The 27,679-nt window shown below is 45.0% G+C and overlaps 1 protein-coding gene across 2 annotated transcripts in view; it reads left to right on the top strand.

The window, feature by feature from the left end:
* LOC118386742 (MAP/microtubule affinity-regulating kinase 3-like) overlaps positions 1 to 26,503 on the top strand; it is a 142,510-nt gene extending 116,007 nt beyond the window's left edge. Inside the window, exons 13-17 of one of the 2 annotated variants that reach the window (XM_052523415.1) lie at positions 687 to 907; positions 3,533 to 3,639; positions 10,144 to 10,389; positions 20,422 to 20,466; positions 24,038 to 26,503. In XM_052523415.1, the coding sequence (XP_052379375.1) occupies positions 687 to 907; positions 3,533 to 3,639; positions 10,144 to 10,389; positions 20,422 to 20,466; positions 24,038 to 24,413 (995 nt within the window). In that variant the 3' untranslated portion in view covers positions 24,414 to 26,503. The remainder of the gene's footprint in view (positions 1 to 686; positions 908 to 3,532; positions 3,640 to 10,143; positions 10,390 to 20,421; positions 20,467 to 24,037) is intronic. The other variant, XM_052523416.1, reaches the window with a different exon arrangement.
* The last annotated feature ends 1,176 nt before the right edge of the window (positions 26,504 to 27,679 follow it).

Consider the following 27,679-nt stretch of genomic DNA (forward strand, 5'->3'; position numbering starts at 1 on the left):
AGGAGGAGAGGGGGCATGGAGAGAGGAGAGGGGGCTGGGAGGGAGGAGAGGGGATGGAGAGAGAGAGGGGGCTGGGAGGAGCAGAGAGGGGGGATGGAGGGAGGAGAGGGGGCTGGGAGGGAGGAGAGGGAGAGAGGGGCTGGGAGGGAGGAGAGGGAGAGAGGAGAGGGGCTGGGAGGGAGGAGAGGGGAGAGGAGAGGGGCTGGGAGGGAGGAGAGGGGAGGGGGGGAGGAGAGGGAGGGGGAGAGGGGCTGGGGGAGAGAGAGGGGCTGGGAGGGAGAGAGTGGCTGGGAAGGAGGAGAGGGTGGGAGAGAGGGGCTGGGAGGGAGGAGAGGGGGGGAGAGAGGGGCTGGGAGGGAGAGAGGGGCTGGGAGGGAGGAGAGGGGGAGAGAGGGGCTGGGAGGGAGAGAGGGGCTGGGAGGGAGGAGAGAGGGGCTGGGAGGGAGAGTGGCTGGGAAGGAGGAGAGGGGGGAGAGAGGGGCTGGGAGGGAGGAGAGGGGGGAGAGAGGGGCTGGGAGGGAGGGAGGGAGGGACTGGGAGGAAGATGATGTAAGTGGGACAGGAGGAAAGGAGGTAAAGAGAATATGGGAAAATATAGGAAGATGCATGTGAACCTCCAATGCAGCACAGTTCCCATTTGAACTCCACACTGATCCCTGTATTTGTCCCTCCCTCCATCCATCCAGCCGGTCCGTCCATCCCCTCGGTGGGCTATCCCAAGAGGAGCCAGACCACCTCGGCCGACAACGGCGACTACAAAGTGGATGGTGGTGCTCAGACCCAGAAGTCTGGTTTGTCGGGTGGGCGCAGTGGCGGCATTGCCCCTGCCAGTCCCCTACTAGGTAATGCCAACAACCCCAACAAGGCCGACGTCCCCGACCACAAGAAAGGCTCCACCACACCCACCGTGAGTACAAAGAATATACACATGGAAGATACACTACACTCTTTAAAAAAGCATGGTCATTATTTGCTGCTATAACAGCCTCCACTCTTTTGGGAAGGCTTTCAACTAGATGTTGGAACATTGCTGTAGGGACTTCCATTCAGCCACAAGCATTAGTGATGTTCGCAGTTGGCTATTCAATTCATCCCAAAGGTGTGCAGGCCAGTCAAGTTCTTCCACACCAATCTCGACAAACCATTTCTGTATGGACCATTGCGTTGTGCATGGGGGCATTGTCATGCTGGAACAGGAAAGGGCCTTCCCCAAACTGTTGCCAAAAATGTGAAAGCACTGAATCGTCTACAATGGCATTGTATACTGTAGCGTTAAGATTTCCTTTCACTGGAACTAAGGGGCCCGAACCATGAAACAGCCCCAGACAGCCCCAGACTGTTATTCCTCCTCCATAAACTTTACAGTTGGCACTATGCATTCGGGCATCCGCCAAACCCAGATTCAGATGGTCACTCCAGAGAACGCATTTCCACTGCTCCAGAGTCCAATGGCGGCGAGCTTTACACCACTCCAGCCAACGCTTGGCATTGTGCATGGGATTTCTATTTTTATTTGACCCCCTTTTTCTCCCCAATTACTACTTTGTCTCATCGCTGCAACTCCCCAACAGACTTAAGGGGGGCAACGGTCAGGTCATGCGTCCTCCGAAACAACAATGAGCCAAGGGACTTTTTTTGCCCCGCTGTAAGTATTCAGAGCCTTTGCTATGAGACTCAAAATGTATCTCAGGTGCATCCTGTTTCCATTGATCATCCTTGAAATGTTTCTACAACTTGATTGGAGTCCACCTGTGATAAATTAAATTGATTGGACATGATTTGGAAAGGCACACACCTCTCTATATAAGGTCCCACAGTTGACAGTGCATGTCAGAGCAAAAACCAAGTCATGAGGTCGAAGGAATTGTCCGTAGAGCTCCGAGACAGGATTGTTTCAAGGCACAGATCTGGGGAAGGGAACCGAAACATTTCCACAGCATTGAAGGTCCCCAAGAACACAGTGGCCTCCATCATTCTTAAATGGAAGAAGTTTGGAACCACCAAGACTCTTCCTAGAGCTGGCCGCCCGGCCAAACTTAGCAATCGGGGGAGAAGGGCCTTGGTCAGGGAGATGACCACGAACCCAATGGTCACTCTGACAGAACTCCAGAGTTCCTTTGTGGAGATGAGAGAACCTTCTAGAAGGACAACCATCTCTGCAGCACTTTACCAATCAGGCCTTCATGGTAGAGTGGCCAGACGGAAGCCACTCCTCAGTAAAAGGGACGACAGCTCACTTGTAGTTTGCCAAAAGGAACCTAAAGGACTCACAGATGAAGAGAAACAAGATTCTCTGGTCTGATGAAACCAATATTGAACTTTTTGGCCTGAATGCCTAGCGTCACATTTGAAAGAAACCTGGTACCATCTCTACGGTGAAGCATGGTGGTGGCAGCATCATGCTGTGGGGATGTTTTTCAGCGGCAGGGACTGGGAGATTAGTCAGGATCAAAGGAAATATGAACGGAGCAAAGTACAGCGAGATCCTGATGAAAACCTGCTCCAGCGCGCTGAGGACCTCTGGGGCTAGGTTCACCTTCCAACAGGACAATGACCCTAAGCACACAGCCAAGACAACGCAGGAGTGGCTTCGTGACCAGTCTCTAAATGTTCTTGAGTGGCCCAGCCAGAGCCCGGACATGAACCCGATCGAACATCTCTGGAGAAACCTGAAAATAGCTGTGCATCAATGCTTCCCATCCAACCCGACCGAGCTTGAGAGGATCTGCAGAGAAGAATGGGATCAACTCCCCAAATACAGGTGTGCCAAAGTTGTAGCGTCATACCTAAGAAGACTCGAGGCTGTAATCGCTGCCAAAGGTGCTTCAACAAAGTACTGAGTAAAGGGTCTGATTACTTACGTAAATGTGATATTTACATTTTTATTTGCATTTCTAAACCTGTTTTTTTCTTCGTCATTATGGGTTATTGTGTGTAGATTGATGATCATTAAACATGTTTTATATCAATGTTGGAATAAGGCTGTAATGTAACAAAATGTGAAAAAAGTGAAGGGGTCTGAATATGTCTGTATATACACTGTATAGTGTATATACACACAGGTTCACACACCAACCACAATTACACAGACATTAACGCACGGTCATTCTCGCTCACAGGGTGATGTCAATGTTGGAAAAAGAGAGAGAGAATGTTTACAGCATTTGTACTGGTCCTCATTAGTACAGTATCTCCTCTTGTTTTCCTTCAATTGTCTATTTTCCTCTCCGTAATTCTTCTACTGCTATGAGCTAGTGTGTTGTGGTCTGCATGACTTTCTTTCTTCTGTTTGACCTTTCATTATTTCTGTATCTCTTTCTGTCTGTCACCATCTGTCTCAGCTTCCTTCCTCCCCCTCTATCAATTCAATTGAAGAAACTTTATTGGCGTGAAAAGTGAAAGAACTGACAAAAAGCACGACAGTGTAAATGGATTGTGTTTAAAAAAATAAAATAAAAATTCCTCTTTCTTTCACTCTCTCACCCTTATCCTCTTTCTCTCTTTTCATAACCCTCTCGCTCTCTCCCTCCAGGCTAACTCAATGTCAGGGGGCATGACGAGGAGGAACACGTATGTGTGTAGTGACAGGAATGCCTCGGACCGCCACTCCGCTGTCATCCAGAATGGAAAAGAGAACAGGTGAGAGGGGCCAAAGCTCTGTCCTGTTGTCCCTCCTGACCCCCTAAATACAGGCACACAGACCCAGATACATGCATACACACACGTTTAAAAAAAAAAATTCTAGTCATTTAGCAGACACTCTTATCCAGACTGACTTACAGGAGCAATTAAGCGCTTTGCTCAAAGACATATTGAGAGATTCTTCACCTAGTCGGCTCGGGGATTATAAAATGGCACTGGAGGGGATGGCTGCTGTTTTATTGGCTCTTAACCAAATGTGCTATTTGTTCATTTTTTCGTGTTATTTGTAACTTATTTTGTACATAATATTTATGCCACTGTCTGTTATGCCCGAAAAGAGCTTCTGGATACCAGAACAGTGATTACTCACCTCGAAATGGATGAAGAATTTTTCTTTAATGAGTTGGACGAGAGGGATTTTCCAAGACACCCGAACAGGCCCTCATCCCCATCATACGCAGGAGAAAGAGACAGAGATTTTGCGGAAGGAGATAGGGGTGCCTTGTGAGGAACAGGCGACGAGTGGCTAATCTGCCTTTGCCATCGGTACTATTGGCCAACATACAATCGCTCGATAATAAAATGGACAAACTAAAAGCACATATATCCTACCACCATGACATTAAAAACTGAAATATCTTACAGCTGGTGCACGATATCTAAGGAAGTCTCGATATTTTGATCACCTGAGGTAGAGTATCTCATGATAAACTGTAGACCACACTATCTACCTAGAGAGTTTTCATCTGGATTTTTCATAGCTGTCTATTTCCCACCACAAACCGATGCTGGCACTTAGACCGCTCTCAATTTATTTATATATATTTGATTTATTTTACCTTTATTTAACCAGGTAGGCTAGTTGAGAACAAGTTCTCATTTGCAACTGCGCCCTGGCCAAGATAAAGCATAGCAGTTCGACACGTACAACAACACAGAGTTACACATGGAATGAACAAAACATACAGTCTTTAATACAGTCGAAAAAAAGAAAACAAAGTCTATATACAGTGAGTGCAAATAAGGGAGTTAAGGCAATAAATAGGCCATGGTGGCGAAGTAATTAAAATATTGCAATTAAACACTGGAATGGTAGATATGCAAAAGATGGATGTGCAAGTAGAGATACTGTGGTGCAAAAAAAGCTTTGGGGGTGACCAGGGACAGATACCTGCTGGAGCGTGTGCTATGAGTGGGTGCTGCTATGGTGACCAGCGAGCTGAGATAGGGCGGGGCTTTACCTAGCAGAGACTCTTAGATAACCTGTAGCCAGTGGGTTTGGCGACGAGTATGAAGCGAGGGCCAGCCAACGAGAGAGTACAGGTCGCAGTGGTGGGTAGTATATGGGGCTTTGGTGACAAAATGGATGGCACTGTGATAGACTACATCCAGTTTGCTGAGTAGAGTGTTGGAGGCTATTTTATAGATGACATCGCCGAAGTAAAGGATCGGTAGGATGGTCAGTTTTACGAGGGTATGTTTGGCAGCATGAGTGAAGGAAGCTTTGTTGCGAAATAGGAAGCCGATTCTAGATTGAATTTTTGATTGGAGATGCTTAATGTGAGTCTGGAAGGAGAGTTTACAGTTTAGCCAGACACCTAGGTATTTGTAGTTATCCACGTATTCTAAGTCAGAACCGTCCAGAGTAGTGATGCTGGATGGGCGGGCAGGTGCGGGCAAGGATCGGTTGAATAGCATGCATTTAGTTTTATTTGCGTTTATGAGCAGTTGAAGGCCACGGAAGGAGAGTTGTATGGCATTGAAGCTCGTCTGGAGATTTGTTAACACAGTGTCCAAAGAAGGGCCAGAAGTATACAGAATGGTGTCATCTGCATAGAGGTGGATTAGAGAATCACCAGCAGCAAGAGCGACATCATTGATGTATATAGAGAAGAGAGTCGGCCCGAGAATTGAACCCTGTGGCACCCCCATAGAGACTGCCAGAGGTCCGGACAACAAATAATCATAAATTCCGTCGTAAGCAAACAGGAAAACGCTCATCCAGAGGCGGCACTCCTTGTGGCCGGGGACTTTAATGCAGGGAAACTTAGTAAATCCGTTTTTACCTAATTTCTAACAGCATGTCAATTGTGCAACCACAGGGAAAAAAATTATAGATCACCTTTACTCCACGCACAGAGACTCGTACAAAGCTCTCCCTCGCCCCCCATTTGGCAAATCTGACCATAATTATATCCTCCTGATTCCTGCTTACAAGCACAAATTAAAGCAGGAAGCACCAGTGGTCACCAAAAAAGTGGTCAGATGAAGCAGATGCTAAACTACAGGACTGTTTTGCTAGCACAGACTGTAATATGTTCTGGGACTCTTCCGATGGCATTGAGGAGTACACCACATCAGTCACTGGCTTCCTCAATAAGTGCATCGATGACGTCATCCACACAGTGACGGTACATGTATGTACTGTACATGTACATACATCCCTGGATTACAGGCAACATCCGCATTGAGCTAAAAGGTAGAGCTGCCGCTTTCAAGGAGCGGGACTCTAACCCTGAAGCTTATAAGAAATCCCGCTATTCCCTCCGATGAACCATCAAATAGGCAAAGCGTCAATACAGGACTAAGATCGAAACGTACTACACCGGCTCTGACGCTCGTCGGATGTAGCAGGGCTTGCAAACTATTACAGACTACGTAGAGAAGCACAGCCGAGAGCTGCCCAGTAAGACGAGCAAAATTAGTTCTCGCTTTGAGGCAAGTAACACTGAAAAATGCAATGATAGCATCAGCTGTTCTGGACGATTGTGTGAACACGCTCTCCGCAGTCAATGTGAGTAAGACCTTTAAACAGGTCAACATTCACAAGGCTGCAGGGCCAGACGGATTACCAGGACGTGTACTCTGAGCATGTGCTGACCAACTGGCAAGTGTCTTCACTGACATTTTCAATCTTTCCTTGTCTGAGTCTGTAATACCAACATGTTTTAAGCAGACCACCGTAGTCCCTGTGCCCAAGAACAATAAAGTAACCTGCCTAAATGACTACCGACCCGTAGCACTCACGTCTGCAGCCATGAAGTACTTTGAAAGGCTGGTCATGGCTCACATCAATACCATTATCCCAGAAACCCTAGACCCACTCCAATTTGCATACCGCTCCAACAGATCCACAGATGATGCAATCTCAATTGCACTCCACACTGCCCTTTCCCACCTGGACAAAAGGAACACCTATGTGAGAATGCTATTCATACAGCTCACCACAGTGCCCACATAGCTCATCAATAAGCTAAGGACCCTGGGACTAAACACCTCCCTCTGCAACTGGATCCTGGACTTCCTGACGGGCTGCCCCCAGATGGTAAGGGTAGGTAACAACACATCCGCCACGCTGATCCTCAACACAGGGGCCCCTCGGGTGCGTGCTCAGTCCCCTCCTATACTCCCTGTTCACTCATGACTGCACGGCCATGCACAACTCCAACACAACCATTAAGTTTTCCGGTGACACAACAGTGGTAGGTGTGATCACCGACAACAACTAGACAGCCTGTAGGGAGGAGGTCAGAGACCTGGCCATGTGGTGCCAGGACAACAACCGCCCCCCTCAACGTGATCAAGACAAAGGAGATGATTGTGGACTACAAGAAAAGGAGGACCGAGCACGCCCCCATTCTCATTGACGGGGCTGTAGTGGAGCAGGTTGAGAGCTTCAAGTTCCTTGGTGTCCACATCAGCAACAAACTAACATGGTCCAAGCACAGCAAGACAGTCGTGAAGAGGGCGCGACAAAACTTATTCCCCCTCAGGAGACTATTTGAAATATTTGACATGGGTCCTCAGATCCTCAAAAGGTTTTACAGATGCACCATCGAGAGCATCCTGACTGGTTGCATCACTGCCTGGTATGGCAACTGCTCGGCTTCCGATCGGAAGGCACTACAGATGATAGTGCGTATGGTCCAGTACATCACTGGGGCCAAGCTTCCTGCTATCCAGGAGAGTAGAGGAGTGCCCTAAAAATTGTCACAAAATTGACTCCAGCCACCCTAGTCATAGACTGTTCTCTCTGCTACCGCATGGCAAGCGGTACCGGAGCGCCTAGTCTAGGTCCAAGAGGCTTCTAAACAGCTTTTACCCCCAAGCCATAAGACGCCTGAACATCTAATCAAATGGCTACCCAGACTATTTGCATTGCCCCTCCCCCTCTTTTACGCTGCTGCTACTCACTGTTTATTATCTATGCATAGTCACTTTAATAACTATTGCCTCAATTACCTGGACTAACCTGTGCCCCCGCACATTGACTCTGTACCGGTACCTCCTGTTGCCTTGCTATTGTTATTTTACTGCTGCTCTTTAATTATATTACTTTTACTGGCCCAACGCTCTTAGCTGCTAGGCTACTCACACGCACGCTCTCTTACGCATTCACACTCTCTCACACACTCCCACGAATGCACGCACTCTCTCACACACACACACACAAATGCATGCACGCTCGCACTCTCACACACACACTCTCACAAACGCACTCTCAAACACACATTTGTTGTCTTTGTCTCATGAACAAAGACACTCATTTTCACACACATCTCTTTCCACACTATTGGAAGAAACAGTATGCCCGCGGCAGCTCCGTACACCACCCTATTCCAAATTCATGCTGGCCTTGAATATGGTGTTCTAGTTAAACGCTGTGTCTGAAGGGGGGTTGTTGTTTCAATAGAGGTGCCGGAAGGCCCTATTCATCATTATCACACGCACGAACATCGTGTTTTCTCTGTAACACTAGGGGGGGGGGGGCAGCCATGCCAAAAACCCATTGGTTAGGAACAACAGAAGGATACATTGGGGCCTGTAAATGTCAAGCTGAAGAAAAACCAAAGTGTATATTACCCAAGACTGCTACTTTGAAAGGACTGTCTTATCATGTATTTTTAAGTAGTCCATATGTGGCGTTGGATAAAACACTTTTGGCCTGCTTGATGAAGTGTTCTGATTACAACTATACGAGCCTGGTCAAGTTTAAAATGGACTATTCCAAGAGAGTCTTGAGGACAAAAGTGCCCTGGAAGTTATGTTTGAACTTCTCCTCATGGTTCCAAGAGGGTTTAAAACTTAGACGTAAGCTTGTCCTCTATTGGTTTCTGACTGTCATTTGACCGCCGTCGGTTAGCAGGGGTCACAGCCTTTCATCTCTCTTGTTCATTAGGCACCAAATGGAAGAAATTGAGTAAAACAGGGATGGACTTACCTGGGTTTGTCTACTAAGAAACGCACATTTTGTTTTCCGAGATTCCTTGTGTTACCATAGCAATTAATGTTGAGTGCTCAGATTGATCAACAAGTTGACTTTTTGAATGAGTCATTCATGTTGCGAATGAGGTATTCACGACATTCACAAATAAAATGAGTGCAATGCGACATTGCTATACACTGATCCAATTCCCCTCAATTATAAATAAAACCGATATGTATCGGACTGAGGGCGACACACTCCTATCCATTCGACAATCCACACCCTTTTACCAGTGCAACCCAATAGACACACAGTCACCACTGCAGAATAAGCTCCCTTAAACTTCTGCTTGTCTAACTAGCTATACTACTCTGCTGTTCCAGTACATTCATTCAATAGAGCCTTTTCTGTCCTTTACCTCTGGCTTATGAAGTTTGACTCTTTTTATGCCCTCAATGCTTTATTTAAATCCACGTTTTCTGCTCTGGCCCTGTGGCCTTTTTCGCCCCACTTCGACTCCTGTCCTCTTGGGGGCAGCATGAGTGAAATGTCGGCGGCCTGCACCACAAGCCTCTCTGCCTACTCCAAGGCCCTCACCCCCTCCTCGGCCTCAGTCCACCTGCGCCACCAGAAGGCCCTGTCGGCTTCGGGCCACACATGCCGCCAAACGCTGCCACCTACCGACGGCGTTGACTTCAGGCCTAAGTAAGAGGCTTCCCACCCCAACTCCCAGGGGTTTGACTAGGGGGTCTCATTTGATCTGTCTGCTTTTCTCTCTAACCTCGTCCGTCCCCCCCTCTGTCCACACTTTCTAACTCTCTCTAACGCCGTCTGACCTCCCACCGAATTAGTTTCTGACCAATCGTACCCTTTCCCTCCCGAACACTCATCCCACACTTTTGCTCACTTCTCATTCCGTTAGCTTCACCCCCAAAACACCACCTCCAATGGCTGAGGACCTCTTTTAAAAGGTCCATTTGTGTGTTTAATACGAAGAAGGATTGCCTCCTGCTCTGGTCTCTTTCCTCTAACATACCCAAGTGTATTTGGTCCGAAGTAGTGCCAGCCAAATCTCACCTGATAAACAAACCATCCCTAGTGAAGCAAAGATAAGCAACCTCTTTTTCATTGGCTTGAATGTCCTGAAGGTTCTGTTGTAGTTTCCCTTGAACTCTTTAGTCAACTAAACAATAAAACCAAGTGTTCACATGATGTGGTTGATAAAGTCATAACTAACCAAACATCTGCTGTGATGGTACCCCCTGTTATGAACATGAACCCGGTTTCCTCCCCAGCACAACAGCGACTTCCAGTCAACGGAACCCTGGCAGCGCCACGCCCCCCGACCGGGTTCCCTTCCCCCGTGGCACGGCCAGCCGCAGCACCTTCCACGGCGGCCAGCTGCGGGAGCGCCGCACTGCCACCTACAACGGCCCGCCTGCTTCGCCCACGCTCTCGCATGACGCCACACCCCTCTCGCAGTCCCGCAGCCGCGGCTCCTCCAACCTCTTCACCAAGCTCACCTCCAAGCTCACACGCAGGTAAGCCAAAGCCGCCAATGGTATCCCCGAAACAATTCAAACGTCCCACTGTACGCAGTGTTCGGCACCGTGGGTTTGAGGAATGAATCCATACCCTATTTCATACTCAAGTCTCATACTTTAGTCTATTTGACTAAAACACGATCATTTCAAAGCTTGCTTATACGATCACGTGTCTCTCTATTATGGGTGGGAATACTTGGAACAGCTTTCCAAAATTAAAATCACTTGGGGGAGATTTCCTGTTTTTTTGTTATTCATTTCATTTCAACGATGATTAACATTTAAGTTCACATTTTTCTTTGAAAACTTGACGGGCCAAATTCGCCATGCTGTATTTTTTATTAGGTCCATGGGAATTTAACTGCAAACGGTATTGGTATGTGCACTACATCATCACGCACAGTGATGGAAACACATCTCTGGTGGGAAAAGACTTTTGGTCCCCTAAAATGGGACGGGACTTTGTATAAAAGTGATATAATTTCTAAAGGTTCACCCGATATGGATGAAAATACCCTCAAATTAAAGCTGACAGTCTGCAATGAACCCCTGTCACAAAGTGCTGGAGTACAAAGCCAAAACAACAGAAAATATGTCACTGTCCAATATTTTTGGAGCTCACTGTAGTTTTGACTCACTGAGTGAAATGAAAGTTGTTTTTCAGTGCCTTAGTCTTAGTGCATCTACATCATTCACTCAAAGGTCTGCCATGTGTACACTTGGATTTAGTGTAACTGAGTAGTAGACCTGCCCTGCTTTTAACACTAAATGTCAGTATGTATTTCTCTCACTTATCTTTGTAGTCCATGTTAGCTTCCCCACTGACAAAATCTATCAATGCGGCTTTCAATTTGTTTGTGTACCAGAATTAGAATGAATAGTGGCATCGTTTCAGTTTTTGTGGCTAATATTCATTATTCTGTCCAGACAGATATGGTCATAGGCTGAAATTATTCGTCTTACTTTTCAAAAGAGTCTCCCCTCAGAATAAATCTGGTTCTACATTTTAACCCAAATTATATTTTGATGTCACGATGCTCTGTCATGTACAGAATGTCTTCATTACTTTTTGGGGCCTTTTTGTGTTCGATGACTAAAGAACAAAGAAAAGACCCTCAAGTTCAATCTGAAAAGTAACATAACATGAAAGTATTATTTAATATATTAATTAAACTTTTTTCACAACTTTATCCATTCATAGCTGCTACTCAGGTATTTCCTGGACCAGATTTGAACACCTAAGCTCTAGAATTATACTCTGCAATGATTCATTATCCAAGCTGTCTGAAATATGCCAGTAACAGATGCTAGCAGCCAGGCTAGCAGCCAGGCTCAGACAGAGATGTCTCACAGAAATGTTGACACCTAAAATCTACTGATTTTATTATGCTGCTCCAAAAACAGAAACGTCAAACATGATTTTTTTTAATTTTTTTTTTAACTAAAGATTTGTTTGTACAAAATTTGACTGGTTGTTACATTTTTTTTTTATACAAATATTTAATTCAGGTTTATCAAAAGGGAGGAAGACCCTGCCAATTGGCTCAGTGTGTAATTAATCAGAAACACTTGACTAATCGGTCAACTATGTAATTCATTTTTTAACCCTGTGTGGACAAAGAGCTTGAATAAAATGCCTGAAACTGACTGACCTCTTGGCTCCTCAAGCCCTAATCGGTGCGCAATTGAGCATGTCTAAGACCTATATGCTTTCTTATCGGCCTTTGAGCTCAGACTATACTAATCAACCATGCATGGTCCTCTACAGAGCAGGTCTGTGCACAATCACTAATGTAAATGCTGACCAATTTCTTCTATGAAACACAGTATGTTTTTATTTAGTCGTGTGCTCGTTTCATATGTGTATATGATTGCAGAACTTCTGCACCATACAATGCATTTATGACAGTACATACAAGTTGGTAAAAGGTTGGTGGGAGCCATTGCTAGTTTGGCAGCATCTAGCGTGATGGTATTCAGGCAAGAACCCTTCCTTTTGGCGACAAGGCTTTTATTAATTGTATGAAGTTGGTACCACACTCTGTGGATCAGTGATGTCAGGGGTGGCCCAAGAGTCTATGGCAATACATTTTTACAAAAAAATGTTTTGTTTGTTTGCAATTGAGGTATAGTACATTTGAGGTATATACACTTCCGGTCAAAAGTTTAGGAACACCTACTCATTCAAGGGTTTTTCATTATACTTACTATTTTCTACATTGTAGAAAAGTAATGAAGACAGCAAACTATGAAATAACACATATGGAATCATCATTTGAGATTCTTTAAAGTAGCCACCCTTTTCCTTGATGACAACTTTGCACACTCTTGGCATTCTCTCAACGTGGTAGTCACCTGGAATGCATTTCAATTAACCGGTGTGCCGTCTTAAAAGTGAATCTGTGGAATTTATTTTCTTCCTAATGCATTTGAGCCAATCAGTTGTGTTGTGACAAGGTGGGGGTTACTACATGATTCCCTGTGTGCTATTTCCTTGTGTGTTATGTCTTCACTATTGGTCTGCAATGTGTAAAATGGTAAAAATAAAGAAAAACCCTTGAATGAGTAGGTGTTCTAAAACTTTTGACCGGTATATACACACATATACACGTGTGTGTGTGTGTGTATATACATGTATGTATGTATGTATGTATCTATGTATGTGTAGTATGTATTATATATATATGTGTGTGTGTGTGTGTGTGTGTGTGTGTGTGTGTGTGTGTGTGTGTGTGTGTGTGTGATTTATATACATACATACATACATACATACATACAGTGGGGCAGAAAAGTATTTAGTCAGCCACCAATTGTGCAAGTTCTCCCACTTAAAAAGATGAGAGGCCTGTAATTTTCATCATAGGTACACTTCAACTATGACATACAAAATTCGAAAAAAAAATCCAGAAAATCACATTGTAGGATTTTTAATGAATTTATTTGCAAATTATGGTAGAAAATAAGTATTTGGTCAACAACAAAAGTTTATCTCAATACTTTGTTATATACCCTTTGTTGACAATGACAGAGGTCAAACGGTTTCTGTAAGCCTTCACAAGGTTTTCACACACTGTTGCTGGTATTTTGGCGCAGATCTCCTCTAGAGCAGTGATGTTTTGGGGCTGTTGCTGGGCAACACAGACTTTCAACTCCCTCCAAAGATTTTCCAGCCATGTTTCATCTTCAATGCCCTTGCTGATGGAAGGAGGTTTTCACTCAAAATCTCAGGATACATGGCCCCATTCATTCTTTCCTTTACACGGATCAGTCGTCCTCTAATCAAATTTATTTATATAGCCCTTCGTACATCAGCTGATATCTCAAAGTGCTGCACAGAAACCCAGCCTAAAACCCCAAACAGCAAGCAATGCAGGTGTAGAAGCACAGTGGCTAGGAAAAACTCCCTAGAAAGGCCAAAACCTAGGAAGAAACCGAGAGAGGAACCAGGCTATGTGGGGTGGCCAGTCCTCTTCTGGCTGTGCCGGGTGGAGAATATAACAGAACATGTTCAAGATGTTCAAATGTTCATAAATGACCAGCATGGCCCAATAATAATAAGGCAGAACAGTTGAAACTGGAGCAGCAGCACGGCCAGGTGGACTGGGGACAGCAAGGAGTCATCATGTCAGGTAGTCCTGAGGCATGGTCCTAGGGCTCAGGTCCTCAAAGAGAGAGAAAGAAAGAGAATTAGAGAGAGCACACTTAAATTCACACAGGACACCGAATAGGACAGGAGAAGTACTCCAGATATAACAAACTGACCCTAGCCCCCCGACACAAACTACTGCAGCATAAATACTGGAGGCTGAGACAGGAGGGGTCAGGAGACACTGTGGCCCCATCCGAGGACACCCCCGGACAGGGCCAAACAGGACGGATATAACCCCACCCACTTTGCCAAAGCACAGCCCTCACACCACTAGAGGGATATCTTCAACCACCAACTTACCATCCTGAGACAAGGCTGAGTATAGCCCACAAAGATCTCCACCATGGTCACTAGTGTAGCCAGGAGGTGAGGCCTCATTTAACACAGTAAATTCATCAAGCTTAAGCCATGTTTCAGTCAGGCCAAACACATCAAGATTATGATCAATGATTAGTTCATTGACTATAACTACCTTGGAAGTGAGGGATCTAACATTAAGTAGCCCTATTTTGAGATGTGAGGTATCATGATCTCTTTGAATAATGACAGGAATGGAGGAGGTCTTTATCCTAGTGAGATTGCTAAGGCGAACACCGCCATGTTTAGTTTTGTCCAACCTAGGTCGAGGCACAGACACTGTCTCAATGGGGATAGCTGAGCTGACTACACTGACTGTGCTAGTGGCAGACTCCACTGGCCTGCACCCTATTTCCTTGTGGAGTTAGAGGAGTTAGAGCCCTGTCTATGTTGGTAGATAAGATGAGAGCACCCCTCCAGCTAGGATGGAGTCCGTCACTCCTCACAGGTCAGGCTTGGTCCTGTTTGTGGGTGAGTCCCAGAAAGAGGGCCAATTATCTACAAATTCTATATTTTGGGAGGGGCAGAAAACAGTTTTCAACCAGTGATTGAGTTGTGAGACTCTGCTGTAGAGCTCATCACTCCCCCTAACTGGGAGGGGGACAGAGACAATTATACGATGCCGACACATCTTTCTAGCTGATTTACACGCTGAAGCTATTTTGCTCTTGGTGATCTCTGACTGTTTCATCCTAACATCGTTGGTGCCGACGTGGATAACAATATCTCTATACTCTCTACACTCGCCAGTTTTAGCTTTAGCCAGCACTATCTTCAGATTAGCCTTAACGTCGGTAGCCCTGCCCCCTGGTAAACAGTGTATGATCGCTGGATGATTCGTTTTAAGTCTAATACTACGGGTAATGGAGTCGCCAATGACTAGAGTTTTCAATTTGTCAGAGTTAATGGTGGGAAGCTTCGGCGTCTCAGACCCCGTAACGGGAGGAGTAGAGACCAGAGAAGGCTCGGCCTCTGACTCCGACTCGCTGCTTAATGGGGAAAACCGGTTGAAAGTTTGTCGGCTGAATGAGCGACACCGGTTGAGCATTCCTACAGCATTTCCTTCCAGAAACCGTGAGAAAGTTGTCCGGCTGCGGGGACCGTGCGAGGGGATTTATACTAAAGTTACTATCTACTTACTGGTGGCACAGACGCTGTTTCATCCTTTCCTACACTGAAATTACCCTTGCCTAACGATTGCGTCTGAAGCTGGGCTTGTAGCACAGCTATCCTCGCCGTAATGCGATCGTTCTCCTGTATATTATGAGTACAGCGACTGCAATTAGAAGGCATCATGTTAATGTTACTACTTAGCTTCGGCTGTTGGAGGTCCTGACGAACCATGTCCAGATAAAGCGTCCGGAGTGAAAAAGTTGAGGGAAAAAACTAAAATATAAACGGTAATAAAAATAAAAAAACTTTGGTTCCAGCTCTCTGCAGGTCATTCACTAGGTCCCCCCGTGTGGTTCTGGGATTTTTGCTCACCGTTCTTGTGATCATTTTGACCCCACGGGGTGAGATCTTGCGTGGAGCCCCAGATCGAGGGAGATTATCAGTGGTCTTGTATGTCTCCCAATTCCTAATAATTGCTCCCACAGTTGATTTTGTCAAACCAAGCTGCTTACCTATTGCAGATTCAGTCTTCCCAGCCTGGTGCAGGTCTACAATTTTGTTTCTGGTGTCCTTTGACAGCTCTTTGGTCTTGGCCATAGTGGAGTTTGGAGTTGACTGTTTGGCGTTGTGGACAGGTGTCTTTTATACTGATAACAAGTTCAAACAGGTGCCATTAATACAGGTAACGAGTGGAGGACAGAGGAGCCTCTTAAAGAAGTTACAGGTCTGTGAGAGCCAGAAATCTTGCTTGTTTGTAGGTGACCAAATACTTATTTTCCACCATAATTTGCAAATAAATTCATTATTTTGATTTTTTTCCTCATTTTGTCTGTCATAGTTGAAGTGTACCTATGATGAACATTACAGGACTCTCATCTTTTTAAGTGGGAGAACATGTACAATTGGTGGCTGACTAAATACTTTTTTGCCCCACTGTGTGTGTGTGTGTGTGTGTGTGTGTGTGTGTGTGTGTGTGTGTGTGTGTGTGTGTGTGTGTGTGTGTGTGTGTGTGTGTGTGTGTGTGTGTGTGTGTGTGTGTGTGTGTGTGTGTGTGTGTGTGTGTGTGTGTACTATATATATATACACACACACACACAGTTGAAGTTGGAAGTTATCATACACCTTAGAAAAATACATTTAAACTCAGTTTTTCACAATTCCTGACATTTAATCCTAGTAAAGATTCCCTGAACGTGAAATGTCAGAATAATAGTAGAGACAATGATTTATTTCAGCTTTTATTTCTTTCATCACATTCCCAGTGGGTCAGAAATTTACATACACTCAATTAGTATTTGGTAGCATTGCCTTTAAATGGTTTAACATGGGTCAAAGGTTAGCCTTCCACAAGCTTCCCACAATAAGTTGAGTGAATTTTGGCCCATTCCTCCTGACAGAGCTGGTGTAACTGAGTTAGGTTTGTAGGCCTCCAGTGGTATGACTGCTGCGTGGTCCAATGGTGTTTATACTTGCATACTATTGTTTGTACAGATGAACGTGGTACCTTCAGGCATTTGGAAATTAGAAATGAACCAGACTTGTGGAGGTCTACCATTTTTTTCTGAGGTCCTGGCTGTTTTCTTTTGGTTTTCCCATGATGTCAAGCACAGAGGCACTGAGTTTGAATGTAGGCCTTGAAGTACATCCACAGGTACACCTCCAATTGACTCAAATGATGTCAATTAGCCTATCAGAAGCTTCTAAAGCCATGACATCATTTTCTGGAATTTTCCAAGATGTTTAAAGGCACAGTCAACTTAGTGTATGTTAACTTCTGACCCACTGGAATTGTGATAAGTGAAATTGTCTGTCTGTAAACAATTGTTGGAAAAATTAATTGTGTCATGCACGAAGTAGATGTTCTAACCGACTTTACAAAACTATAGTTTGTTAACAAGAAATGTGTGGAGTGGTTGAAAAATGAGTTTTAATGACTCCAAGCTAAGTGAATGTAAACTTCCAACTTCAACTATATAAATAAATAAATATATATATATACACACACACACACACACACACACACACACACACACACACACTGAAGACAACCAACATTCTTTAATGAGAATAATTTCATGGGCTAGGCTGTACTTTTTTCTCTCACGCAATGGACACCATCTTTAATTTCAGAGAGCTCTGCTTAATTTTTCTTCTTGAATGTGTAATTTAGGGTACTGGGCTCTTAAAGTGGCTGCCGATCGAGATGATGATTGAGAAGTGGTTCGTTGCAGGACAGCGTTCAGGTACCGAATCCCCCCAGACTATAGAAAAAATTCCTCCCCATCGTCCTCTCTCTCCTCGCGTTGGTGTCCCTGGAAGCTATTCTGGCCCAGCAATGAAACTTATCCTTGATTTGAGCCCTTATCCACCTGGCTAAGGAACTTGTCCCTCAATTTCTCCTTGACTCAGTATGACTTAGAATCTGTTCCAAATAGCCTTTAAGTCCTTCTTGCCTGAGTTTTTTTTCTTGATGACTGTCGATTACCTGCACAATGCATCTCAAAAGTGCAGGCCTTTGGTTTAGCTGTGAAGCGTAGCATTGTGGACTTGAATTATAGCTGTATTTTCAAGCTCTTCAGTTCAGTACCATCTAGCTCTATTAATCACAATCGTTGCTCCACCAGTTCTCGTGTCCTGCCTCTTTTCAGGGGAACTCCATCCAGCCCAGAGATAGTGCTCCTTCAGTCTGAGCATCGAACAATCCCTTTCTCGCTTTGTTTTTTCAATCTCACAGCCAACCAGGTCCAGCACTCTCCAGCCGCATGACAATTAGATGTGTCTGTGTGCATCTGTGTGAGAGGGTTTGGCGTGAATGTGTCTACATGTACAGTGCATTCAAAGTATTCAGACCTCTTTTACCACATTTTGTTACGTTACAGCCTTATTCTAAAATGGATTCCTCCTCAATCTACACACAATACCCGATAATGATAAAGCGATGTAATTTACATAGGTATTCAGACCCTTTGCTATGAGACTCAAAATGTATCTCAGGTGCATCCTGTTTCCATTGATCATCCTTGAGATGTTTCTACGACTTGAATGGAGTCCGCCTGTGGTAAGGGTAGCCTAGTGGTTAGAGCGTTGGACTAGTACAAATCTGTCGTTCTGCCCCTGAACAGGCAGTTAACCCGCTGTTCCCAGGCCGTCATTGAGAATAAGAATTTGTTCTTAACTGACTTGCCTGGTTAAATAAAGGTAAAATAAAAAAAATAAAAAAAATTCAATTGATTGGTCATGATTAGGAAAGGCACACACCTGTCTATATAAGGTCCCATAGTTGACAGTGCATGTCAGAGCTAAAACCAAGCCATGAAGTCAAAGGAATGGTTGTAGAGCTCCGAGACAGGATTGTGTCTCAGCACAGATCAGGGGAAGGGTACCAAAATATTTCTGTAGCATTGAAGGTCCCCAAGAACACAGTGGCTTCCATTAATTCTTAAATAGAAGAAGTTAGGAACCACCAAGACATTTACTAGAGCTGGCCGCCCAGCCAAACTGAGCAATCAGGGGAGAAGGGCCTTGGTCAGGAAGGTGACCAAGAACCCGATGTTCACTCTGACACAGCTCCAGAGTTCCTCTGTGGAGATGGGAGAAACTTGCAGAAGGACAACCATCTCTGCAGCAGTCCCCCAATCAGGCCATTATGGTACAGTGGCCAGACGGAAGCCACTCCTCAGTAAAAGGCACATGATAGCTTGCTTGGAGTTTGCCAAAAGGCACCTAAAGGACTCTGACCAGAGGAAACCAAGATTGAAGTCTTTGGCCTGAATGCCAGGTATTACGTCTGGAAGAAACCGTGCACCACCGCTACGGCGAAGCATGTTGGTGGCAGCATTATGCTGAGGGGATGTTTTTCAGTGGCAGGGTCTGAGAGACTAATCAGGATCGAGGGAAAGATGAACGGAGCAAAGTACAGAGACGACGCAGAAGTGGCTTTGGGACAAGTCTCTGAATATCCTTGAGAGGCCCAGCCAGAGCTCAGACTTGAACACGATCGAACATCTCGAGAGAGAGACCTGAAAATAGCTGTGCATCAATGCTCCCCATCCAACCTGACAGATCTTGAGAGGATCTGCAGAGAAGAATGGGAGAAACTCCCCAATACAGGTGTGCCAAGCTTGTAGCGTCATACCCAAGAAGACTGGTGGTTGTAATCGCTGCCAAAGGTGCTTCAACAAAGTAAAGGGTCTGAATACTTATGTAAATGTGAAATTTCATTTTTTTAAGGGAGGTGGAAGCATTTTTGGGAGATTTGTCATTATGGGGTATTGTGTGTAGAATGGTGAGGAGAAACAACTATTTAATCCATTTTAGAGTAAGGCTTTAACGTAACAAAATGTGGAAATAGTCAAGCGGTCTGAATGCTTTCCGAATGTACTGTATCTGCACTTGAGTGTGTGAATATGCCTTAAAGTATTTCTGTGAACACACACACAGCTGCCTGCACGCCTCAACCAAACACCTCCACAAAACAGTCTCTCTTCACACCTTTGTTCTCCCTTCCCATTGCCAAAGAGAATGTATAGAGGTCATCAAACTGGCTGGAGCTGCATGGCAATATGGAGGACAGGAAGTTCAGCACTGACACACAGCCTTTTGTTTCATCACAACTCACAGGACTTCTCTGCTGTTTGCACGTCCCATACTGGTGGCGTGAAATGTCTGACTACCAGACGTGCCATTGGGCATGGGTCCTTTATGGACTAGATACAGTTTAACACGGCCTCCCTGTCAATACTGTCTTTCCTCTTCTTTTTTTCCTCTCTCTCATTTCCTAAAATGAGTCTTTCCCCCTTCGGTATCAGTATTTTTGATCCGCTCTCTTTTTAACTGGAGTGTTAAGATCAGATTTTCTCTCTCCTGTGTCTTTCTTCCTCTCTGTGTTATCTCACGCCTCCATATCTCAGAGGCCCCGAAGAGTTTGAGAGAAACGGCAGGTTGGAAGGTTCAAGGTGAGACGGAATACTTCAAATCATCAGTGTTTTCTTCCACCTCCATCTCTTATCCCCTCCAACCCAATGTACAGTCAACCCAGCCATCTGCTCTGCCATCCTGGGTCTCCACTCCAGGCATGCCTGGGGTTTTGGGTTCTCTCTTGAGTAGGGCCCTATTAAATCTGCATTGTGGAAAACGTAGATGGAGTCATGGAATCTAGACATTAAAAATGGAATTGAACAATATTCAAAAATGTATTGAACTTAGTAGGACATAAAGTAAATGTGTATTGACAATTAATTTGTCAAGTTAATCATAAGACATGAACAAAACAAATAAGTGATTTGCAGTTTTTTTTTCCGGAAACGGCACAGGAATGCCCATCTGTGTGTGTGGTGCGTGTGTATGTCTAGTCTACAGTCTTGGCCAAAAGTTTTGAGAATGACACAAATATAATTTTCACAAAGTCTGCTGCTTCAGTGTCTTTAGATATTTTTGTCAGATGTTACTATGGAATACTGAAGTATAATGACAGGCATTTCATAAGTGTCAAAGGCTTTTATTGACAATTGCATGAAGTTGATGCAAAGAATCCATATTTGCAGTGTTGACCCTTATTTTTCAAGACCTCTGCAATCCGCCCTGGCATGCTGTCAATTAACTTCTGGGCCACATCCTGACTGATGGCAGCCCATTCTTGCATAATGAATGCTTGGAGTTTGTCAGAATGTGTGGGTTTTTGTTTATCTACCCGCCTCTTGAGGATTGACCACAAGTTCTCAATGGAATTAAGGTCTGGGGAGTTTCCTGGCCATGGACCCAAAATATCAATGTTTTTTTCCCCGAGCCACTTAGTTATCACTTTTGCCTTATGGCAAGGTCCTCCATCATGCTGGAAAAGGCTTTGTTAGTCACCAAACTGTTCCTGGATGGTTGGGAGAAGTTGCTCTCGGAGGATGTGTTGGTACCATTCTTTATTCATGGCTGTGTTCTTAGGCAACATTGTGAGTGAGCCCACTCCCTTGGCTGAGATGCAACCCCACACATGAATGGTCTCAGGATGCTTTACTGTTGGCATGACACAGGACCGACGGTAGCGCTCACCTTGTCTTCTCTGGACAAGCTTTTTTCCGGATGCACCAAACAATCGGAAAGGGGATTCTTCAGAGAAAATGACTTTACCCCAGTCCTCAGCAGTCCAATCCCTGTACCTTTTGCAGAATATCAGTCTGTCCCTGATGTTTTTCCTGGAGAGAAGTGGATCTTTGCTGCCCTTCTTGACACCAGGCCATCCTCCAAAGGTCTTCGCCTCACTGTGTGTGCAGATGCACTCACATCTGCCTGCTGCCATTCCTGAGCAAGCTCTGTACTGGTGGTGCCCCGATCCCGCAGCTGAATCAACTTTAGGAGATGGTCCTGGCTTTTGCTGGACTTTCTTGAGTGCCCTGAAGCCTTCTTCACAACAATTGAACCACCCGAAGTTCTTGATGATCTCATAAATGGTTGATTTAGGTGCAATATCCTTGCCTCTGAAGCCCTTTTTGTGCAAAGCAATGACGGCACGTGTTTCCTTGCAGGTAACCATGGTTGACAGAGGAAGAACAATGATTCCAAACCCCACCCTCATTTTGAAGCTTCCAGTCTGTTATTCTAACTCAATCAGCATGACAGAGTGATCTCCAGCCTTGTCCTCGTCAACACTCACACCTGTGTTAATGAGATAATCACTGACATGATGTCAGCTGGTCCTTTTGTGGCAGGGCTGAAATGCAGTGGAAATGTTTTTATGGGATTCAGTTCATTTGCAGATCACTCTGGAGTATATGCAAATTGCCATCATACAAACGGAGGCAGCAGACTTTGTGAAAATGTATATTTGTGTCATTCTCAAAACTTTTGGCCACGACTGTATGCTATGTAGCTGTTAGTGACAAACGGAAACCTCGAAAAACAAAACAGAGAAAACAGAATTTGGGAAAACAATGGAATCAGGCAAAAAAATTACGTATTTTATAGGGCCCTACTGGACCTAGTTCACGCTGATCTATTTTGCACAGTGCTGAACATGTACACTGGTTCTCTGTATGGAAGAGATACTGCTGTCTCCAATAGGACCATTATAAGAGTGGCTAGCAGTCCAACAGAGGACAGCCCTGTATGGAAGAGATACTGCTGTCTCCAATAGGACCATTATAAGAGTGGCTAGGAGTCCAACAGAGGACAGCCCTGTATGGAAGAGATACTGCTGTCTCCAATAGGACCATTATAAGAGTGGCTAGGAGTCCAACAGAGGACAGCCCTGTATGGAAGAGATACTGCTGTCTCCAATATGACCATTATAAGAGTGGCTAGGAGTCCAACAGAGGACAGCCCTGTATGGAAGAGATACTGCTGTCTCCAATATGACCATTATAATAGTGGCTAGTAGTCCAACAGAGGACAGCCCTGTATGGAAGAGATACTGCTGTCTCCAATAGGACCATTATAAGAGTGGCTAGGAGTCCAACAGAGGACAGCCCTGACTCTCCCTCAATTTTGATTTCCTGTTTTTTACTGACATCTAAATGGTGAAACTCATTCATGCGAACCGACTTTAATTTGAGTCAATGGCATTACCTTGCCCATGTAGAACAACGGTTCTGTTTGAACATAATGCTCTATTTCATGTGTTGGAATAATTTTGATTAGTGGCTAATTATTTTCTGCTTTGCCTGCATGCAGAAGTGAGGTCTGCATTTTCTTGTGCATGTCACTAGATGTATTGTGAAATTACATTGTTGCCTTTGTGTCCCCCACTGCATGACTGCCTGTTGAAAGTACACAAGAGTGCCCCTGCATGGACGGGTGGTGTAAATGCACCAATGACGTTAAAATGAATCTGTCACCAGTGTCTGCTTGTATACACCGAGTGTACAAAACATGTCAGACTGACCAGGTGAAAGCTATGATGCCTTATTAAATCGACATTGATGAAGGGGAAGAAGCCTTGAGACAATTGAGACATGGATTGTGTATGTGTGCCATTGACAGTGAATGGGCAAGACAACAGATTTAAGTCCCTTTGAATGACGTATGGTACTAGGTGCCAGGCGCACCGGTCTGAAACGCTATGTTTTTCCACACTGAATGGTCCACCACCAAAAGAACATCCAGCCAACTTGACACCTCTGTGGAAAGCATTGGAGTCAACATGGGCCAGCATCCCTGTTGAATGCATTCGACACCTTGTAGACTCCATGCCCTGATTAATTGAGGAGGTTCTGAGGGCAAAAGGGGGTTGGGTGCAACTCAATATTAGGAAGGTGTTCTTCATGTTTTGTACACTCAGTGTCGATATGGTGTTGTAGCCTGTAAGATATTCATGAGCAGGCTAAATGAAATGTGTGAACAGGTGATCCACTACACACATTTGATCATGTTACATATTTAGACACATTGGCATTCAAAACTCACTTAGGCTGATGCATAGATTCTCTCTCACACACACACACACACACACACACACACACACACACACACACACACACACACACACACACACACCCTCCATCTCCCACCCCTCTAACTAACTCCTCTCCTCCCCGGCAGTCGCAACATGTCAGGTGATCAGGAGGACCAGCAGCAGCCTCAGCCCCCCCACGGCCAACACCCCAAGGACACCAAGCCGCGCTCCCTCCGCTTCACCTGGAGCATGAAGACCACGTCGTCCATGGAGCCCCACGACATGATGCGCGAGATCCGCAAGGTGCTGGACGCCAACAACTGCGACTACGAGCAGCGCGAGCGCTTCCTGCTGCTGTGCGTGCACGGTGACGGCCACGCCGAGAGCCTGGTTCAGTGGGAGATGGAAGTGTGCAAGCTGCCGCGACTCTCACTCAACGGTGTGCGCTTCAAGCGGATCTCGGGCACATCCATCGCCTTTAAGAACATTGCGTCCAAAATTGCCAACGAGCTCAAGTTGTAGGGCCTCCTAAAGATATGAGGGTGGGGGAGTGTTGAGCGAGCAGGTAAAATATTGCGATTTGAAATAGACTAAAGCAGGGATATTCAACTCTGACCCTGTGAGGTCCGGAGCCTGCTGGTTTTCTGTTCTACCTGATGATAAATAATTCCACCCACCTGGTGTCCCAGGTCTAAATCAGTCCCTGATTAGAGGGGAACAATGAAAACATGGGGTGGGACTGGCTTTGAGGTCCAGAGTTGTATTTGATGGGACCAAAGTAGGTTGCGTAACGTGGGGAGAGAAAGAGCTTCAAAATGGACTCTGAACGAGCTGTACAGCCGTTGTAAAAAACTGAAGTAGCAAATTCACAACGGTTTTCCTCCAAGACAAAGTAGGTATTGAAAACTGCTTTTGGCAATAATTTCCTGTGTCTTTGGAGCATTATTATAGTTGATGATGTGAAAGGTGGTCCTGAGCTGTCGGGGACGTTCGTCTGACATTGACATTTGGTTGTCTTGTTTTTTTTGCTGAATGCATTATTGTCATTGTGGCTCTGGAACAGGGCTCTCCAACCCTGCTCCCGGAGATCTTATCATTACATTTACATTTACATTTAAGTCATTTAGCAGACGCTCTTATCCAGAGCGACTTACAAATTGGTGCATTCACCTTATGACATCCAGTGGAACAGCCACTTTACAATAGTGCATCTAAATCTTTTAAGGGGGGGGGGTGAGAAGGATTACTTTATCCTATCCTAGGTATTCCTTAAAGAGGTGGGGTTTCAGGTGTCTCCGGAAGGTGGTGATTGACTCCGCTGTCCTGGCGTCGTGAGGGAGTGTGTTCCACCATTGGGGAGCCAGAGCAGCGAACAGTTTTGACTGGGCTGAGCGGGAACTGTACTTCCTCAGTGGTAGGGAGGCGAGCAGGCCAGAGGTGGATGAACGCAGTGCCCTTGTTTGGGTGTAGGGCCTGATCAGAGCCTGGAGGTACTGAGGTGCCGTTCCCCTCACAGCTCCGTAGGCAAGCACCATGGTCTTGTAGCGGATGCGAGCTTCAACTGGAAGCCAGTGGAGAGAGCTGGCTGTAGGTTTTTGCTACAACCCTAATAATTGGCTGGGTGATAAGCTACATCAGGTTAGTTACAACTGTGGTTGGATTGAAAACCTACTGGAAGGTAGCTCTCCAGGAACAGGGTTGGAGAGCCCGTGTCTGGAAGATGCCTCCCCATTAGGAGTTTAAACTCTCATACAAGGGAGGGAATGGAGGAAGAACATTACAAATGGACCCCTTCCCCCTGTTATAGAGTACCCAAGAATTCCTCTTGTCAAGATAATATGGCTGCCAGATATGAGTGGTTGGATAGCCTAGCTAATTGCACAAGTAGTTATTGTATTACTGTCAAATACTGTTGATTTTGGCAGTCGTTTGCACCCTCTACCCTTACTTAGCCAGCTTCTACACACTTGCACACTTTCATTCTATGATTTGAACCGGTTGTTCATTAGTGTTTATCCATGTGATAACAGCATAAATGCAATGTATGGACCCAGCTAAGCCTCTGCTGTACGGGGTCACCCACCCCAGAAACGGGGCCTGGAGGATGACTCACTTTGGCAGACCCACGCTTTAAAATGGGGGATTGTTGCAAAGTGTCATGGGACTGTGTCACTCGCTACAAAAAAAAGAGACTTCAGGGAAGATTTTCCTTCCTGGCATATCTGAATTATGTATATTTTTCCTTTGTTAACATAATTGTTTCAACGGTTCTCTTCTCAGATATTACTGAAATGCCCCCTTCTATCTGGTCCTACCCACCTGGGCCAGTTCAGATGCGGTCGGCCATTCCTGGAACAGATCGAAGATCAACTATGGCCATATTCAGGCCTTCAGTATTCACTTCCACCCTCCTAAAAATGCTGGCACTGTTTTTTGGGTGGGGTGGGGGGTGGGGGAGAATGTAAATAATATACCTTAGTTTTCCAACAGCTACATATTGATATACTTCCTTGTTTTTTGTATTGAGCCTGGAGCTGTGGAATTAGTGTTAACTCATTCATCACCGAGTAAGTTTAACACGTGTCTCTATTAAAATACCTTCAGTGACTAGACTCTGTGTTTGACTGAATCCATGGCAACGTCAAGGGTTGTGGGTTCGATTCCCGCATGGGACACCGAACGAATGTGTTGACTTCAGAAGTCGCTTTAGAAATAAAGCGACCATATTCTCTATTGCAAAAGTGATTTTGTCAATGAAACAAACCTGTATCAATAAAGGTTTAGATGAAAATGCAATATTAAGTGACTATAGTTTTGAAAAAAGGATGTGGGTAATGTGAGATCTTATTTTTCCATGTTATCTATTGCAGTAATGAAGGAAGTGCCTTCATTGTTACATTACTCAGCCATCAATGACACTGAAAAGCCATTAAAGGGGCCATCTGCGTTTTAATCAATAACAAAGCAGAAACCCTGCCACTATTTTAGTAAAAAACTAAGGGATGGAGCTGGAGACCAACTCAAATTCATAGATCAAGACAATGGATGCAAGGACTGATCAGGGTGCAAATTACAGGGGAACCAGGGGGGTTCAGCTTCCATGAATAAGATATTAGCTCCCCTAAATGTGACCAGAAGTAGACCATTTATTTAACTTTATTTTCTATCAATATTTGTTTTCTTTCCTGGACCAGCTGATGATGGTCACCAATATCACTAGACAACTAGCCTACAGCTAGACACCAATATCACTAGACAACTAGCCTACAGCTAGACACCAATATAACTAGGCAACTAGTCTACAGCTAGATACCAATATCACTAGACAACTAGCCTACAGCTAGACACCAATATAACTAGGCAACTAGTCTACAGCTAGATACCAATATCACTAGGCAAGTAGCCTACAGCGAGACACTAATATCACTAGACAACTAGTCTACAGCTAGATACCAATATCACTAGACAACTAGCCTACAGCTAGACACCAATATCACTAGACAACTAGCCTACAGCTAGACACCAATATCACTAGACAACTAGTCTACAGCTAGACACTAATATCACTAGACAACTAGTCTACAGCTAGACACCAATATCACTAGACAACTAGTCTACAGCTAGACACCAATATCACAAGACAACTAGTCTACAGCTAGACACCAATATCACTAGACAACTAGCCTACAGCTAGACACCAATATCACTAGACAACTAGTCTACAGCTAGACACCAATATCACCAGACAAGTAGTCTACAGCGAGACACCAATATCACTAGACAACTAG

Source organism: Oncorhynchus keta, chromosome 8 (assembly GCF_023373465.1).
Source record: "Oncorhynchus keta strain PuntledgeMale-10-30-2019 chromosome 8, Oket_V2, whole genome shotgun sequence".
NCBI lineage: Eukaryota > Metazoa > Chordata > Actinopteri > Salmoniformes > Salmonidae > Oncorhynchus > Oncorhynchus keta.